The sequence below is a fragment of the Zootoca vivipara genome, chromosome 2 (genome assembly GCF_963506605.1).
Source record: "Zootoca vivipara chromosome 2, rZooViv1.1, whole genome shotgun sequence".
NCBI classification, from domain to species: Eukaryota; Metazoa; Chordata; class Lepidosauria; order Squamata; family Lacertidae; genus Zootoca; species Zootoca vivipara.
In genome coordinates, this window is record NC_083277.1 from 122,526,398 (window position 1) to 122,545,822 (window position 19,425).

General features: G+C 46.2%; 1 protein-coding gene across 7 annotated transcripts in view; it reads right to left on the bottom strand.

The window, feature by feature from the left end:
- Positions 1–256: 256 nt before the first annotated feature.
- Positions 257–19,425, bottom strand: part of TNS2 (tensin 2) — a 130,660-nt gene continuing 111,491 nt past the window's right edge. For all 7 annotated transcript variants that reach the window (XM_035101897.2, XM_060272182.1, XM_035101906.2 and 4 more), the window contains 9 exons: positions 18,289–18,375; positions 11,073–11,204; positions 9,295–9,387; positions 8,499–8,576; positions 7,320–7,397; positions 6,089–6,257; positions 5,810–5,878; positions 4,317–4,346; positions 257–3,592 (listed from right to left, as the gene is read on the bottom strand). In XM_035101897.2, the coding sequence (XP_034957788.2) occupies positions 3,451–3,592; positions 4,317–4,346; positions 5,810–5,878; positions 6,089–6,257; positions 7,320–7,397; positions 8,499–8,576; positions 9,295–9,387; positions 11,073–11,204; positions 18,289–18,375 (878 nt within the window). In that variant the 3' untranslated portion in view covers positions 257–3,450. The remainder of the gene's footprint in view (positions 3,593–4,316; positions 4,347–5,809; positions 5,879–6,088; positions 6,258–7,319; positions 7,398–8,498; positions 8,577–9,294; positions 9,388–11,072; positions 11,205–18,288; positions 18,376–19,425) is intronic.

The window sequence follows — 19,425 nt, forward strand, 5'->3', positions numbered from 1 at the left end:
CAAAAGTAGAGCAAGCACCTTGGTTCCTTTGTGTTGCCATTTATACACAGAGAAGAAAAATACAGATATAAAAAATAACCAGGCTTAGTGCTGCAGCTCCCCCCTCCCCCCTATATATAGATATATATTATCAAGACATCTCTAACATCCATATATAAATTCTTTAGTAGACAAAAATAGATCTCTGTACTAAACCCAACCTTCCCCCCACCTCAAAGATTTGGGGGCTGAGCCCCATTTTCTCCTCTTCTACTGATGTGTTGTTTTTAATAATATTGGTGGCTTCTTTGCTTTGTTGCGTAAAAAAGCACACACACACACACACACTCTACCAAGCTCAGCTGTTGCTCTTTTTCTACTTGTTTACATATGGCACCCACCAGTGAGCAGCAGCAGGGCTTAGTGGATTGCACCTAAGAAGCAGCCTAGAAATCAAAATGGCAGCAATTGTTCAAACGATTAACGGTGGTCAAAAGGATGAGTTGTCTCACAGGGCTTTGAGCCTCTGGGAGATGCACTGAAAGCAGCATTTCAGCAGATGCGTGTTCTCCTGTCATGGTATTTCAGTGCTGGAAAAAGGTACAAGAGAATCTTGTGTTCAAAAACATACAGCACTTGCAGACTGCCAATACTTTCAGGTGGGATTCAGTTGCATACTGGCAAATTAAGGTTGCTTGATTAAAGTGGCTTTTTGTGCTCTTGCACAACAAGCCAACAACAAAACACCCCAGACTTTTCGTACTAAGGTAAGTCATGAGAAAATAGGGAAGGGTAGAGTAACAGTTCTTTGTTGCGGTATCACGCAAACTCGCCACAAAGAAATGCTCAGTAAAACAGCCAATGTTTGCAAACATGCAAACAACGACTTAATAAACAGGTCATCTGAAAGCAACCACATACAACTTCAAAGATATCAACTGATTGGTCCATAAATGGCCACTCCAATTTTCTCTTCATTGCTTCACTGGGAAAAACTGCCTTGTCTCCCTTGCACAGCACTTTACATCTGTGCCCTGGAGAGAACTGGAAACTGAGCTCAAAAGGTGCTTCCTGACAGGTTCTTACATGGGATCAGTGTTGCCCATACATGCACAGGTTCTGCAGCAGCTGCAACAAAATAGTAGTCCCCCCCCCGCTTCAATCCATTTCTTCCCCTTTTGCAAAAAATCTGATTAAAAAAACACACCTGTTGGCTGTTTGTAATACCCAAATTACCTATTTGCAATACCAAGCCTCTGTCCAGAAGCGCCCACAGAGACAGGTCCAGATGATCCAGCCGTAATCCATGTACTCCGTCTCACTGCACTCCTGAGCTAGGAGCAGAATTCAGAAAACCTGGTTCTTCACTCTGCTAACCCCCAGGTTACTGCTGCCTTTAATTTTAATCAGAATATGAGAGCAGTTGGTCCCATTCTCTGTGCTCTGGTCCTTTCAGCACACATTGCTGCTGCCACTCTCGGCTCCTGCCACAAGGTAACCTGGTAACTTGAAGACCAAGCATCCTTACTCAGGCAATACAGCAGCTTCCCAATGCTTCCCACTTGACCCCTCTATCACATACTAATGCCATAAATGCTGCTCCATTATAGAACTAGGAGAAAGGTAACTCGCCAGAGACGTTATGGACTATGCATCTCCTTTACACAATCAGTGCATTTTCACGCATGACTCTTGCTGCAATGTGAATGCAAAGCCGGCATTGGTCAGTGTTGATTTGCATTACAAATCTTTCTCCCGCTGATGGCCTAAAATGGTGACCCTCCCATCCCATGTTCCCCTACTGCAGTCTGGGTTCTTTCCATTTTGGATGCTGTTTACATCAGGAGCAGGGATCCCATGAGCCCCCAGATATCTCTGGACTACGGCTCTCATTATCCCTGCCCCTTGGCTGTAATGGCTGAGGCTGATGGGAATTGGGGGTCCGATAGCTTAAACTCTGTATGTAAGAGATGTGAGACCCTCTTGTGCTGCTCAATTCTATTCAATATGTAGACTGGATTAAGTTGAAGGGTTGCCTTATAATCCTATCCAGAAAGCAAGGCCTTCATTCTAAATGGCAAAGGGTAGTGGGAAAATAACTGAAACCCACACCCAAGCTTCAGAGCCAATGGTGAGAAAGACTGCCAGGCTGATAAAATATGTTGGTACAGTACAGCAAAGGATGAAAGGAAGGGATGTGGCATTTTAAAAGATAAGAATTCTAAAACACCCAAGACCAGCTTTGCAGCCATAGCTTGAGTGTTTTAAACAGGGCGGACAGGCTTCAGGCTTATGAGATCTACTTCCATTTTTTACTGAAACCCTGACATCCTCTAACCACTGTCACTGTCTTTCAGACACACACACACACACAAATAACACTCCAGGTAGCCCCCTGCCCATCTCCTTTGTTTCAGTAATGTAACACTGGGAGGGGTGTTATTTTCTGGTTGTCAAACTTGGAGTCACAAATACTTTCTGATCTACTTCAACACATCCAGAAAGCTAACAGTAGAACTGACTGCTGTCCATCAAGCTCAAAACTTCCAAAATGGATCACTTATCTTACCATGTTGAGTACCTTTCTTCACTAATGGAAGACAAGGTTAGTACTTGATAAGCCTGAAGGGTATTTATAGCCAGGCTGGACTGATCTGCATGATCAGAAGCAGACATGGGGCTGGGACCTCTGGCTGCTGGTTCTGTGCTGCAAAATGGCACACATGCCCATATGCAAGGGGGCTGCAGGAGTGGGGGAAACAGCAAGTAGGGGGAGAGCTTAAGCCCTTCACCTGCCCACTAGTCTCCCCAACCCCAACCCCAACCCCAACCCTGGCAGACATATCCCAGGTACTTTTCTCACTTTGCTGGGGCTTTGACCCTGCAAACAGCACCCTGCCTCCTTTCTGTTGCTTTGCAGCAAAGAAGCAAGAACCAGATTTCCCCAGCCAGCATGGTGCTTGCAAGCTGGCCCTTAGGCTACCCTTGGGCCTGCTCAGAGAAATTCTAACCTCTTCGTCTACCAGGATGGTACAAGATGCTGCCTCTTAATGGATGCAGACAGTTCCACATATTCATTGCTTCCAGATGCCTTCAGTTATGGTTGTGCTGCAGAACCTTGTCTGAGCTTATGGAAAAAATCAGCCAAATGTTTAAAGCTGTACAGTCCTTTTTCTAAGTTGTCATCGATTGGTGCTTTGTCTGCTGGTAGGAAAACGCAGTGCAATGCAGACTCCTGGGGTCCAGTGAAGTGAGTGCAGCCTTGGCATCCACTCCCCCTAGAGCCCTTTTTGCTGGCCAGTAGGTGGGGGAGAGGCAGAGGAGTAGAAAACCCCCTAGCAGTGGCTCCACCTAGGCCTGTCAACCTGCCCAATAACAGCTTCTTCCCGCATCACACGAGCAGCACAGATCAGTGGTCAAGGTAGAGAGGAGGAAGAAGATGCCTGCAGAGAGCTCCGCAGCAGTGTCCCTTCATCTCCGGTGAGTCCCCAGCATAACCTTTGTGATGAAGTTGACAATGGCCGATGCCGGTTGCTCAGGGTCTAACTCAGCAAAGAGGTGGCAGACGTTCTCGCATGGGCTGCCTTGCTTCTTGGCCACAAAGCCAAAGATCCTGGAAGAGAAAATCACTGCTGAATATGTGTGTGCATATGCATGAGAGATGGTCCTGGTACCCATTTTAATTGATTCTCCCTCATCCCCAACTCCAGGCTGGTTAAGGCACCTGGATGCAGCATCAAAAATGGCAAGTCAGGGCTCAGCTCTCAGGACCAGAATAAAACCAAAGAGTTTTGGAGGAAAAAACCCACACATTTTTTTGTACTCTGTAAAGGTAAAGGGACCGACTCTGGGGTTGCGCGCTCATCTCGCATTATTGGCCGAGGGAGCCGGCGTATAGCTTCCAGGTCATGTGGCCAGCATGACAAAGCCACTTCTGGTGAACCAGAGCAGCACATGGAAACGCCGTTTACCTTCCCGCTGTAGCGGTTCCTATTTATCTACTTGCACTTTGACGTGCTTTCGAACTGCTAGGTTGGCAGGAGTTGGGACCGAGCAACGGGAGCTCACCCCGTCACAGGGATTCGAACCGCCGACCTTCTGATCAGCAAGCCCTAGGCTCAGTGGTTTAACCACAGCGCCACCTGGGTCCCTTTGTACTCTGTAAAACACTGTAAATAATAGCAGCAGTAGCAATAGCAGTAATGTAGTAGTAGTAGTAAAAATAATATTAGCAGCAGTCTCCTGGACACACAGAGGGGCTCTATTCCTGTTAAAACAATGGCTGACAAGACCTTTGAAAAGTTAGCCACATGACCTTTGGCCTCCCCAATGCTTACTTGGATGTGGTGCCATCTGGGTTAGCCCACCTGCAATTAGAGACAGACAGACAGAATAATGTCACATCAGAAAAAGTATATTTACCATCATCCTCTGAGACAAGCCTTCAACAACCCCCTAAGAGGTGACCATTCAAAGCAAACACACAGCATGCTTTGCTTGAAAGGAAGCCCTTGGGAAGCTGATCACCTTTTAACTAGAGCAGATCTTTATGTCAGTTTAAGTAATGCCATCTTCCCACCCACATAAATTTAAAGGAATAAAAGGAATAGTAACACAACATGCTTTAATGCAGCTGTTTGGTTAATAGCAACACACTCCAAAAATGCCAAGGAGCTCCCTCACAATTTATTTAAACTCAGATTAAAAGGGCAGAAGTTTAAGAAACTGCCTGTGAGGTCTTTTATTTGTTTTTAGGTATTGGGTTTATGAATTCCTCTTCCTCCAAAAGAAGCCAGAGTGATGTACAATAAAATATAAAACAACAAAATACTTCAACAGATAAAACGCATTACAAATCCCCAAATCTCTATAAAATAAAAAAATTATTAAAACATTGTATCACTTGCTGATGTTAGGCATTAGACAACAGAAGCTTGATCTGTAAAGGTCTGGGCAAACAAAGGCACCTTCAATAGACACCTGAATGCAAATAACGATGAGGGCAAACCTTACTCCAGGTCATTCTAGAATCAGGGGGGGTCTTGCTATCCAATCTTGAACCATGAATCCTACTGGGGACCATAAGCAGAGACAAACCCACTCCACCAATGTTAGGAATCACGTTGGCTGGCCTTGGAGAAGGTGCTGCTTCGGATACTGGTTCCCAGGGCTTTATAAACCACGATCAACACAATGACAACAGGCCTAGGGAAGGTGGGTATGGTTGGCCCGAAAAGGCCTGGTGGGCCTGATCTGGCTTGTGGGTTGAAGGTTCCCAACCATTGTTCTCAACCAAAGTGATTGCACTTTCCACCCTAGGGGGTCTTTACAACATACAATTCCACACAAACTCATTTATCATAACCATGGTCATTTTATTAGTCACACTAGCAAATACCCACAACCACTTATAATTAGAACCTTGTGAGCCCACCAAAGTAGGAAACACAAATATAGGACTCTGCTACATCAGTAAAGAAAAATAATGTTAACTGTGCTATAACACTGTGACACCAGATGGCGCTGTGGAGTCCCATCTTTCGGCAATGTGATTTCCCATTATAAGGTTTACAGTGCTGAAACTTTTTTGATGTGTCTAGATCCAGCCATAGTCTCTACACAACAGCCTCTTCTTAGAACTCATCTTACATTTCCCCCAGAGGTCCAGGAAAGATCGCACAGACAAGCCTCTATAGAAGCTCCTCCATAACCTCAAAGCTACAGCTGTAAAGGCTCTATAGAGAGAACACTGACAGCAGACTGGCGTTCTCTGAGTAAGGCACAAGCTAAGCAAAAGCCTGTGGCAAAGCCAGGCTAAGCTGCTGGTTACCTGCGGTCCTGAGGATCTGTGCTACAGAAAGTGACGCTGCTGACAGGATAATGGCGCCGGAAAAACAGCCTGCGGGTAGAAGGAAAATTTCCTGAATCAAGAAGGGAGGAGAGGTACAAAAACCACTGTGGGTTTCTCATGACAACAGGAAGAAGAAAATACATGGGAAGAGCAAAACCTATCAAGATGGGCAGGGAAGACAACAGCACACTAGGAGGAGAGGAGGGGCTTGGCCCACAGGTATCCTGGTGCCCCTAGAGCAGAGGCAGGGTGACTCACTTTCTCTGGTTGTCTGTGAGCGTGATGCCCTGGGCTGACACCTTGAAGTGCACGACACAGGCAGAAGCACGGGGAGTGGCACTCAGGGTGCTGGTGGCTGCCTTGGCCACAGCCTGTGGACCTGTCAGGGACTCTGTTTCCACAGAGCTCAGGTACAGCACACTGCAGGCTATAATTTGGAAGAGGGGAGGTGGGGGGGGAGAGAAAGAGATCGGTTTTTCCAAAACTTTGCAGCTTCCATAACCACACAGCTGAGACCCCATCTAGTTCCCCATCTGCTCAGGCTTCCAAACACTTAAGAGAATCCCTTCCATTTCATCCTTGTTTGATTTTCCGCTTGTTGAAACCAAAGTCTGGATTACAGTGATGCCTCGCAAGACAAATTTAATTCGTTCCGCGAGTCAATTCGTTTTGCGAAAAATTCATCTTGCGAATCGCAGTTTCCCATAGGAATGCATTGAAATTTCTTTTTTGCCCATAGGAACGCATTAATTAAATTTCAATGCATTCCTATGGGAAACTGCGATTCGCAAGACGAATTTTTCGCAAAACGAATTCGTCTTGCGAGTCACCATCAGATCGCAAGACGCATTCGTCTTGCGAAAAATTCGTCTTGCAGGGCATTCGTCTTGCAAGGTACCACTGTAGATGTTAGCGAGCCTTGGTTGGGAAGAGGCTGTAGTGGGAAGTGGGAAACGGGAAACGGGTTAAGCAACCCTTCCCTCAATCACTTCTTCTCCCCTGCGAATTTCATCCTCTCCCTGCTGCTTTGCAGCTTTTCAAACAGTGACGAGGATTCCACGGCTGAATCTGCTGCTGAATGCCTACAGACCTCCTTACCTATTTGTGACAAAAATAGCCTAATATATCTTCCTACTTGAGTGACACTGACCTCTAGTGCAATATCCAGCTTCTTGTGCATCTCAACTTCCACGAAGAACAAAAAACAAAGGTTTTGTTACTTCTATTTTTCAGTTTTAATTTGTATACCATCTTTCTTTATTGGGATAGCACAGTCACTGGAGCATGGGACTCTTTTAATCTCATGGCTGTGGGTTTGAGCCCCACATTGGGTGATCTAATGCAAGTAAGTCATAATAATGGGGCTTTCTGTGTGGTTCTGCATCCCTTCACCTGTGAATAATATCAGAAGTGGAATTCTCTAAACTGCTGCTGGTTTGGGGGGGGGGAATGAACACACACTGCCCTCTCTCTCTCCTCTGGTACTGACCTGCTCCCTGTTTCAGCAGATCAGCAGCTGTGCTCATGTTGGTGGGGACAGCCAGCTCTGTGCTCTCCTCCACAAGATCTGAAAAGGGGGAAGCAAAGAGAGAGACAACACTGTCTAACATGCACACAGTGGTTACAGCATGGGGAGCTTGCATGTGGTGAAACAAGGTTCAAAACTTCAATCAGCTGTAAAGATTACTGTGCCACCACACCTGCAACCCACCTTTCTCTTAAGAAGCCCATGGCAGAAATTTAACTTTACAGCAGGCACCCCCCAACTGCGGCCCTCCAGATGTTTTGGCCTACAACTCCCATGATCCCCAGCTAACAGGACCAGTGGTCGGGGAAGATGGGAGTTGTAGTCCAAAACATCTGGAGGGCCGAAGTTTGGGGATGCCTGCTGTAAAGTTAAATTTCTGCCACGGGCTTCTTAAGAGAAAGGTGGGTTGCAGGTGTGGTAAATATGGAGCAGCCAATGTACCATCCCCAGATTTTGTTGGATTCCATCTCCCATCTTCCCTGGCCAACCGGCCGTGCTGGTTGGGGCTGATGGAGACCAGACTGTTTCCAGAAGGACAGTTTGGGGCGGGGGCACTAGTCAGGCATGCTCATTTATCCCTTGCCAGGGTTGTGATGATCTCTGCAGTTCATGCAGCAGAAAGCAATACAGCTGCCATCAACCTTAGCATTTAATGAAGTACTTCCAAGGGTGGAAAACCCTTTGCAGTCATCATCTTGTAATCCTTACAACTGTAAGGTACATGAAATACATTACTTCAGGTGTGGGCCTGAGTGGCTTAGAACCACCTGGTGAATTCATGAGAGTCAAGATCTGACCTTACTGATCCATAGCTCCATCTCTGAGCCACCACACTGCTTATACCAGCATGGGAAACAGGAGCTGTAAAACTTGGCAGCATCCTAACAGTAGATGCACTGAAATCAATGAACCTGCTAGTTTGTACAATAATTTCCATGGTTTTACTCTGAGTAGACATTAGTTGGATAAAACCCAAGCAGCAGAGATAATGACTTGCCTGGAATACCCACGCCCCTTTCTGCTTTAATGTGGGGAAGCTTACAGGGACGCTGCCATACAAGGCATTATATTTGATTGTTTTGGGATTTATAGCCAAACTACATCCCCACTGCTCCCGAAAGCCTCTTGAGCACTTCTTACCTTTGCTTGGGATACGGAGACGGCAAGGCAAGGAGATGGGGGTGATGGAGTGCTGGGACACCAGGGCTGGCAAGCTGCCTGCAAGGAGAAGAGGAACAGCCATGGGGTACAGCACTGCTTCTCCTGCACAGCCTCCTTACAGTAAGTATCTTCTCCCCTGCACATAACAAGCACCCTCTTCCTCCCTCAAACCTGGAGCACTGCTTAACCTCCCTAGCAAAAGCGTAACATATTTTTTCTAGATGAGGATATCAGGAGTCTCCAGGAGGTAGCACCCACTTGCCCCACAAGGTACATAATAACATTACGAAGAGCCCAGCTGGATCAGGCCAATGGCCCATCTAGTCCAGCATCCTGTTCTGACCATAGCTGCCAAGTTTTCCCTTTTCTCGCGAGGAAGCCTATTCAGCATATTGGAATTTCCCTTTAAAAAAGGGATAACTTGGCAGCTATGGTTCTGACAGTGGCCAGCCAGATGCTGGTAGGAAACCCTCAAGCAAGACCCAAGCACTCCCCCCTCCTGCTCTATCCAGCCACTGGACTTCAGAAGTAATACTTCATAAGTATTACTGCCTCCAACTGTTGTGGCAGAACACAGACAAACACAGACATCATGCTGGTAACCAATGATAGCTTTACCCTTCAAGAATTTGTCCAATCCTCTTTTAAAGACATCCAAGCTGGTGGCTTTGAAATTTATCTGCTTAGGTATGTGTGTAACTTTTTACATTGCAAAATATAAATGAGAATGTGCCAGGTGTATGACCACCTCTTTTTCTTTATCTCAGTCACTCACCAAAATGGGGCTCATTGTTGCAGCCTTTGATCTTCACACCCTTAGGTCCTGTCTCAATCAGGAAGTGACGCACCAACTGTTCCGCAGGGTCGCCTATGGAAGGATGGAGAACAATCTTGGTTGGTTTCTATTTTTAAGTGAACTTAACTACTTTAGAATCATAGAGTTGGAAGAGACCACAAGGGCCATCCAGTCCAACCCCCTGCCAAGCAGGAAACACTATCAAAGCATTCTTGACAGATGGCTGTCAAGCCTCCGCTTAAAGACCTCCAAAGAAGGAGACTCCACCACACTCCTTGGTACCAAATTCCACTGTCGAACAGCTCTTACTGTCAGGATGTTCTTCCTAATGCTTAGGTGGAATCTTCTTTCTTGTAGTTTGAATCCATTGCTCCGTGTCCGCTTCTCTGGAGCAGCAGAAAACAACCTTTCTCCCTCCTCTATATGGCATCCTTTAATATATTTGAACATGGCTATCATATCACCCCTTAACCTTCTCTTCTCCAGGCTAAACATACCCAGCTCCCTAAGCCTTTCCTCATAAGGCATTGTTTCCAGGCCTTTGACCATTTTGGTTGCCCTCTTCTGGACACATTCCAGCTTGTCAGTATCCTTCTTGAACTGTGGTGCCCAGAACTGGACACAGTACTCCAGGTGAGGTCTGACCAGAGCAGAATACAGTGGTACTATTACTTCCCTTGATCTACATGCTATACTCCTATTGATGCAGCCCAGAATTGCATTGGCTTTTTTAGCTGCTGCATCACACTGTTGACTCGTGTCAAGTTTGTGGTCTACCAAGACTCCTACATCCTTTTTACATGTACTGCTCTCAAGCCAGGTGTCACCCATCCTGTATTAGTGCCTTTCAATTCCCCCCCCCAGTGTAGTACAGTGGTGCCTCGCTTAACAAATGCCCTGCTTAACGAACTTTCCGCGTAACGAAAGGTTTTTTCTAGCGGAGGTTCAAGCAAAGAAAGAGATGGAAACTTATCTATGTATCTTCCACTTAACCACATTCTTTCGGGGTTCATGAAGTTAAGAAAACACAAATACAATAAAAACTAAACCTATTGATGAAGGGGGGGGACAGGAACACATAATACGAGCACCAAGATCACATAAAACATTGTGGCTTAAGAGCCAGCAATTCAGAACACTCTTGACGGGATAAAAGGCTAAGGAAGGAATTGGGTAGTCTGAAGAGGAGGGATGGGCAGAGGAGGGAAGGAAATCTATTAGCCAGCCTTCTCAGTTATCCCTCCGTGTTTCCTTTCTCACCTGGACATGGTCAGGGCAGGGCTAAGAGGCACAGCAATGTCAGAAGCAGCTGTGTTCATATTGTGCGAAGCTGAGAGGAGGCGTGCCTGTCTGTCAGTCACAGATGAGAGGACAATGGACAAGAATGGGCAAATTGCCCATCACTCTTTGTCTTGGGAGGCTGGAAAGGTTTGCCCAAATGACAAGACCCTGCCCTCTTGGCCTCACTGATGTGGTTTAAAGGAAAGCAGAGCAATATGTTTGGCAGCAGCTGGGCTGTAGGAGTTGCCGGAAGGAGGCGTACATGGTGCCAACCAACCATCTTAGGAACTCCATATTTGAGTAGAGGTTTACTCTGTAGCCTTTTCTTCTCCCGAAGATCTCCTGCGAGGCAGTGTAGGTTGAGGATCAGAGTTTTCCTTCTAACACTGCAGCGACTGCTTGGGAGGCGGGTACTTTTTTTGCATGGGGCTGTAGCTACTGCTGCAAGTCAGGAAGTGCTGTTTTTTCGCTTTTACCTTTGGTGGAGTGGTTGATGCTGTTGGGTGGAGGTGTTGCCACTTTCAGAGCCAGGCCGTAGGCCCCCTGGAAGGAATTACTGTCCCGAATGAGGAACGTCCCAGGCTCCTTGTCCTTCAGAAGGGCAATGGCTGGTCAGGAACAAAAATGTAAGTAAGCATCTTGTGTATGCAGAAGCTTGCACTTCTGCCAAGGCAGGGTTAACCATCACACTACATTATTATTCAGAATGAGGCCCAATACCACCTGGGATCCTGGTACTTCGTGTAAAATGGACACCCACTTCTTTAAAGGTGCCTGCTGCTCACGGGTTATGATGGCTGCCTCCTCTCCAGCAGACAGGAAGCACCATTTCCCCCAAACACAGGAAATACAAAAAAAGGTCAAGTGTCTGCTATTGCATACATTACATACAGAGCCGTAGCTAGGTGATCTTGAGCCCCTGGCAGAACCATCCAGATAGCGCCCCCTAGCCACGGACAAATTAGCTCTTCTTTCCGCCTCTCCTTCATCCCCCCTCCACCCATTCAATTCCTCATGCACTTCACCTTGTAAAGATTTCTTTTTGTAATGCATTCTGATTGAAGGAGACCAAAACAGAGAGAGGACACAAAGATGGGGAAGGCTGATCTACATGATGGTACATAGGTGTCTCCCCATTTGCAAGCTTTTATAAAAATCTATATAAAAAAAGGGAGGTAGCTAATTTTCAGGAGAATATAAATTTAACACTGGATCAGACTGAGAAAAGTAAACTAGATAGCAAAATTACAATAAAAGAAATAAAGGACGTAATCAAGGAATTAAAAAATGGCAAATCACCAGGACTAGATGGCTTTACGGCCGAATTCTACAAGGAAATGGTAGAAATTCTGGCCCCTGAATTACAACAACTTTTTAATGGTATACTAGAAGGGAAAAAAGCCCCAGAAACATGGAGAAAGGCAGAAATAACGGTAATCCTAAAACCAAACAGAGACCCCAAAGAAGTAGGTTCATATAGACCCATTAGTCTATTAAACCAAGATTATAAAATCTTCGCCAAAATCATGGCAAACAGGTTAAAAAATGCCATCCCCAAAATTATAAAAGAAGACCAATATGGATTTGTTAAGGGTAGAAATATTGCCCACCCGATTAGAAATATTATTAATGTATTACATCACGGACAATCAAAAAGCTTGGGTTATTGAAATTAGACGTCTTTAAAGCATTCGATACACTCTCACAGGAATTCTTATGGGAAATAATGACTAAATATGGAATAGGAGAGGCTTATCGGTTTGCAATACAAGAACTATATAAAGATGGAACAGCAGTGGTAAGAGTCAATGGAGAACACTCCCAACCCTTCCCAATACGCAGAGGTGTTCGGCAGGGGTGCCCTCTCTCGCCATTCCTATTTATAATGGCTATAGAACAACTAGCGGAAAGAATAAGAAACTGTGGAAGGATAGAGGGTTATAAGATCGGGAAAGAGGAGATGAAAATTAACTTGTTTGCAGATGATATTATTGTAATCATAACAAATCCCAAGGAAGGGATAAAAGAAATAAAGATAATATTAGAAGTTTTCGAGGAATACTCCGGATTAGGGGCAAATATAACAAAATCAGAAATAATGTACTTTAATGTAAACCTACCTGAAAAAAAAGAAATAAATAGCATAACAGGTATGGGCCTGGGTTCTAAAAGAATAAAATACCTGGGTATTGAACTCTATAGGAATATTAACAAGACCGCAGAATTCAACTATAAGAAGACATGGAATAAAATACTAAAGGATATGAAAAGATGGAGAAACAAAACTTTAAGCATTACAGCTAGAGTCAAGGCTACCAAAATGTTCTGGGTCCCCAAGCTAAGTTATCTTTTCCAAGCCATCCCACTCATGGGTGTAGACAGGGGGGGGCAGGAGGGGGCAGCTGCCCCCCCCCTAGAAGCAAAAAATTATTGTATTTTACAGACCATAACCAATACTTTGCCCCTCCAAAAACTGAAGTGGAAAGGGCTTTGCTTTAGCAAGAGCAGCTCTCCACTTGCTGGGGGCGGGAACACAGCTGTAACAAAAACACATCAAATAAATAAAGCAAAGTGGCTACCAGTACTTAAGCAGTTAAGACAATGGAGCAGAATATCCCTTCAGGCAAGGTCCACCCTATTCACCCTATTGTTATTCAGTGGGAGTTGTTAATGGGCATTCAGGGATCGCATTAACAGTTCTATTGGCGATTTAATGAGGGTGCAGAGGATTCAATTTGACTAAGGTGGCCCTGCAAGGCTAAAAGGAAGTGAATAAGAAGGGGGGGGGGGGCTGTAGCTTTGATAGACACAGTGATGTTTATAAAAAGCATTGGTGTTCCAGTCTGCCCCTCCTCCTGCATCTGTATACTGTAAATCAGGGGTGGCCACCTCCCAAGAGACTCTGATCTACTCACAGAGTTAAAAACTGGGAGTGATCTACCCCCTTTTGGGGGGTTCAGGTCAAAGCTGTTGAGTTTTTTTAAGGAAGGGAAGCCCTGTTTTGGGGGGTTTAGGTCAAACTTGTTGAGCTTCTTTTAGGAGGGAGGGAGGCCCATTTTTGTTTAGGGTTTCAGGTCATAGTTCAGCTTTTTTTAGGGAGGAGGAAAAATTTGGGTGAGCTTTTTTTAGGGGTGCCAGTGATCTAGCAGTGATCTACCACAGACATCCAGTGATCTACTGGTAGATCACAATCTACCTGTTGGATGTGCCTGCTGTAAATCAAGCAGAGAGAAAGCTGCTTACAAGGCTCCTGTACAGGTGTACCGGTATCTTCCTCTTGCTGCAGAGTTCTAGCATCACAGCGTCACCCAGAGGCACCCACAAATGTGAGTTATCCCTCTCTCTATTTCTTCCTTCCTTTCCTCCCTCTTCCATCCTCAATAAAATACTGGGGGGGGGGGCAGATAAGCCCCACATAGAAAGCCCATCAACATGGGGGGGGGAGGACTCTTTAAAATACAGTATTTACCAGTAATTTCTTTTGGGGGGGGAGGCACCTAGGCCTCTAGGAGTTGGCTGCTATGCCTAGGACAATTCAAGAAAGCAGAATCATGCATATGCTATGGTAATATATCAATAGAATCATGGAATTGTAGTCGGAAGGGACCACAAGGGTCATCTAGTCCAACCCCCTGCAATGCAGGAATTTTTCCCCAATGTGGGGCTTGAACCCACAACATGGTTGAAATATTATGCTGATATGCAGCAACGCCTCGGAGCCATCGAGACTGCGGCCCTGTCTTGCCTCGCCCTCGCCTGCCCTGCCACCCCCTCTCCCCTGCCCGACCCTCCCATCCTCTTGCTGCAGAGTTCCAGCTTCACAGCATCACCAGAGGCACCCACAAATATGAGGTATCCCTCTCTCTATTATTCCTTCATTCCCTCCCTCTTCCATCCTTAATAAAATACTGGGGGGGGGGCAGATAAGCCCCACATAGAAAGCCCATCAAAATGGGGGGGGTGTGACTCTTTCAAATACGGTATTTACCAGTAATTGGGGGGGGGAGGCACCTAGGCCTCTAGGATTTGGCTGCTATGCCTAGGAGTAGGACAATTCAAGAAAGCAGAATGATGCATATGCTATGGTAATATATCAATGGAATCATAGAATTGTAGTCGGAAGGGACCACAAGGGTCATCTAGTCCAACCCCCTGCAATGCAGGATTTTTTCCCCCAAGGTGGGGCTTGAACCCAAAACATGGTTGAAATATTATGCTGATATGCAGCAACGCCTCAGAGCTGTCGTGACTGCGCTGTGCCTTCCCACGCCCTCACCCGCCCTGCCACCCCCTCTCGCCTGCCCGACCCTCCCGTCCTCTTGCTGCAGAGTTCCAGCATCACAGCGTCACCCAGAGGCACCCACAAATATGAGTTATCCCTCTCTCTATTTCTTCCTTCCTTCCTTCCCTCCCTCTTCCATTCTTAATAAAATATGGGGGGGGGCAGATAAGCCCCACATAGAAAGCCCATCAACATGGGGGGGATGACTCTTTCACATACGGTATTTACTAGTAATTGGGGGGGGGAGGCACCTAAGCCTCTAGGAGTTGGCTGCTATGCCTAGGAGTAGGACAATTCAAGAAAGCAGAATGATGCATATGCTATGGCAATATATCAATAGAATCATAGAATTGTAGTCGGAAGGGACCACAAGGGTCATCTAGTCCAACCCCCTGCAATGCAGGAATTTTTTCCTAAGGTGGGGCTTGAACCCACAACATGGTTGAAATATTATGCTGATATGCAGCAACGGCTCGGAGCCGTCGTGACTGCGGCCGTGCCTTGCCTTGCCCTCGCCCACCCTGTCACCCCCTCTTGCCTGCCCGACCCTCCCGTCCTCTCCAGCCAAGCAGGGTAGCCGCCGCCGTTGCCAGCCCCAGAAGCACAAGGTGGCCGCTGCCGCCGCTGCCGCCACCACGATGTTGTCAGGCCAGCTGGCCCTGTAGCCCCGCCCACGTTCCCACTTTGTGGCCCCGCCCCTGAATGATCATGGCTTGCCCCCCCCCCCTAGTTTTGATCCTGGCTACGCCCTTGATCCCACTAGAGATAAAAAAACAGCAATTGGAACAATGGAATGGTGAGATAAGACAATGGATATTCGGAAGTAAAAAATCAAGGACACAAAAGAGGTTTGTGTATAACCACAAATCAGAATTAGGGTGGGGCCTCCCCAACATTTATAATTACTATGAAGCCGTCCAATTAAAAACTTTACTAGAAATTGGAGCAAAAAATAAACAAAAGTGGATCAGATTTGAGGACGAGGCCAACAACGGAGCAGGAAGATTTGGAATCTTCACAAATAATGTTAAGGAAGATCTGAAATCTGCAATAGGACCCAGGAAATTGGCATTAGGCATATGGAGGAGATGGCAACCTATATGGTTAAAAAGGATCTCCCTGTGGGCACCCTTAGAAAGCATATACGAGGCAATAGACGACCCCAAATGGTGGAAAATTCTTAGTGCTAAGGGATATCACATAGTCCAAGATATGTATAGAGGAGAGTCCTTAAAGTCACTGCAGGAAGTAACAGAGAACATAGGTAACCAATACTGGCTAAAAATTGGAGGGTTATATAATAAAATTCTTAAAGCTCAAGAGATAGGAAATATGAGAGTAGAAGAGCCAATAGAGGAACTATATAAACAAATGGAAAAAGCTAAACAAGGAATGATAGGTAAAATCTATAAGAGGATGATTACAAATAAAGAACTGACAACCCAACTTATTCAAAAGATGTGGAGTAAAGAAGAACAAATTAGCGAATCAAAGGTCGAAAGGATAATGAAAGGAATAGATGAGATTAAAGTAAGCAAATTTAGGGAGCTCGAACTAAAATTCTTTCTAAAATGGTATAGAACTCCGGCCCAGCTAGCTAATATGATACCAGGATTGAACCCTAACTGCTGGCACTGTGAACAAGCCAAGGGATGGTTCTCCCATATGTATTGGGAATGCCCAGAGGTAGGGGGATTTTGGAATAAAATCCTTAAGGTTATTAATGAAGTTTTTAAAGTGAAGCTACCTATAGACTTCAATCTTATGACAATGGGTATACTAGGAAACACGGCCATAGAGAAAGGTGACCAGCACACCTTCAAAGCAATGATACTAGCAGGAAAGGCAACAATAGCTCTAGGTTGGAAAGATAGAGAAAAATGGACAGTAGAGGTCTGGACTAATTATCTGTTTGAATTTATTCAGTCAGACATCGTGGCAGTAACGTCACAGGATATGACATGGAAGGCCAAGTCTACTGCGATAAGGACCAGATGGAACCCCCATCTTCAATGGATAACAACTACTGGACCAGAAGACATTCAGTGGAAATTAAAGACATTGTGCCCGTGGCTGAGGACAACTGTTTGAACCCTTCCAATGGATTATGGGTGAGGGAGGGGGTGGGAAGGGAAAGAAAAAATGGTACGGGAAATTAAACATTGGAAGGAGAGAATATAATGTATGTAAAAATTCTCGTACTTCAATAAAAATCTTTAGGAAAAAAAAAAGGTGTCTCCCCATTTATGCACGGGTTACGTTCTGGGCCCCTACGTGCATAAGGGAAGTCGCATAAAGTGGGTAGCACCCCACTTTAACAGTGAGAAGGCCATGGGAGCCAACTCCTTGGGGCCAAAGTTCCTTCACCCCCCCCCTAAAATATTTGAAGATCCCCCCCAATTAATGGGCATTGCCATTCAAATAGTGTGTGCGTTTGATTATATAGGGCGGTGCTTACCTGCCCCCCCCATATATTTTATTCAAGTTGGCACCCTTGAAGAGGGTGTGCAAAAGGAGGGGGGAGTGACTCTGGAGTAGGCAGGCTTTGAAGCTGGGACTCTCCCCCCGGTGCCCGGAGAGGCAGGTGCATGGGCAATGAGGTCGGCCAGGCAGCACCAGGGAGCGAGGCTGGTGGACCTTCCCAGCCCCAACCCTGAGCAAGGTCCAGGAGAGGCAGAGCCGGTGCCTCACAACCAAACAGGATGGGGCGCTTGGGGTGCATGCAGGCTCCCCTGCCACACTGCTCAGCCAACCCAGATGCCAGGAGGGGCCAAGGGGCGAGGGGGGGCAGCTGAGAGCAGGCACCACCCAGCTAGGGGTGTAGCAAGGTGGGAGCGGGCCACTCCCAGCTCTGTGTTTTGGGGGGCAGCGCAAGTGCTGGCGCCGGCACCCTGCTATGTAGCATGCATGCGCAGCGTCGCTCGATAGTGATGCCCCGCCCCTGGGGGCACATCATGTTTGCCGCTCCGGGTGCCCCAGCGGCTTCCGATGGCACTGCGCCCATCTGGGCTGCGGGCAGGGAGCACTGGCTGGACAGGGTGCCTGGCCGGAGGGTCCCAGCAGCCAATTTTAGGTCCCCTCCTCGCCTGCACCCCTGGCAGGGGCCCACCTCACCACTCCCTAACTACGGCCCTTATTACATATGCTATTACAGTGCAGAGACATTTTAAATATGATCACCCAGTGGGGAACATGAAGTTAACATCAACAGTCACAACTCAAACGGACACATATTTCACCGTGAATTAACTGAATCGCAAGAGAGATCTAGACCAGTTCTTGAATTAAGCGCTGTTTGATGCTTTTTGAACACAAGGTTGGGGGAGCCTGCTCTAGACCAGAGAATATGTCAAATACTGATTTTGTTAAATCCTATCCAAACTAGGCAAAACTGCTTGGGAATTGTGTACCTTGATCCCGGGACAAATGAGGCTTGTACCAGAACTTTGATGTGTCTTGGACAAATTTGACGCTAACTTGGTTCTCTTGCTGTGAATCTGGAAGAAAAAAGAAAGAAAGATAGTGTGGCTCTCTTTACAAAAGGCAGGCGAGCAAAAGTGTTAGGAATGGCTTTTAAAAAGTGCAACATTAATACTAACACAAAATATTTTTTGCGGCCCATTAAGAGTGTTTGACATGCTTGCATTATTCTTAAGTCAGGGATGGGGAACCTATGGCCCTCCAGATGTTGCCTGGCTACATTTCCCATCATCCCTGCCCATTGGCTGTAACACTGGCTGAAGTTGATAGGTTTTGGAGTCCAACAGCCCCTGGAGGGCCACAGGTTTCCCATACCTGTTCCAAGTGACTCTTACCACAATCCTATAAAGTAGGACATTATTATAACGGGGAAGGGTCATAGGTAGAACACAGGCACCAGTCCCAAGTTCAATCTCTATTCAAAAGGACAGGTAAGGATTCCAGAGAGCTGTTGAGTTTCAGAGCCGAAAATATGGGGCTAGATGAGCCAATGGCCTGATTCGGCATAAGGCAACTTCATGTCCTCATTACAGTATTCCCAAATCAATGGGGTCTGCGGCTTGTGAGGAGCGCTTGCAGGAGCTGGGTATGTGTAGCCTGGAAAAGAGACTGAGAGGAGATATGATAGCCATCTTCAAATACTTAAGAGCTGTCACATGGAGGAGGGATGATGCTTGCTTTCTCCTGCTTTGGAGGGTAGGACTCAAACCAATGGCTTCAAATTGCAAGGAAGGAGATTCTGACTAAACATTAGGAAAAACTTTCTGACAGTAAGAGCTGTTCAGCAGTGGAACAGACTCCCATGAGAGGTGGTGGACTCTCCTTCCTTGGAGGTTTTAAAGCAGAGATTGGATGGCCATCTGTCATGGATGCTTTAGCTGAGATTCCTGCATTCCAGGGGGTTGGGCTAGATGACCCTTGGGGTTCCTTCCAACTCTAAGATTCTATGATTCTGTTCACACAGTAGTTTATAACATTTAAGACCAACATCAACAGAATAGAGTACTAAAACTAACAAATCCCAGCCGACAGCTTTAGATGGAATGAGGAAAATGGACTTAGATTCT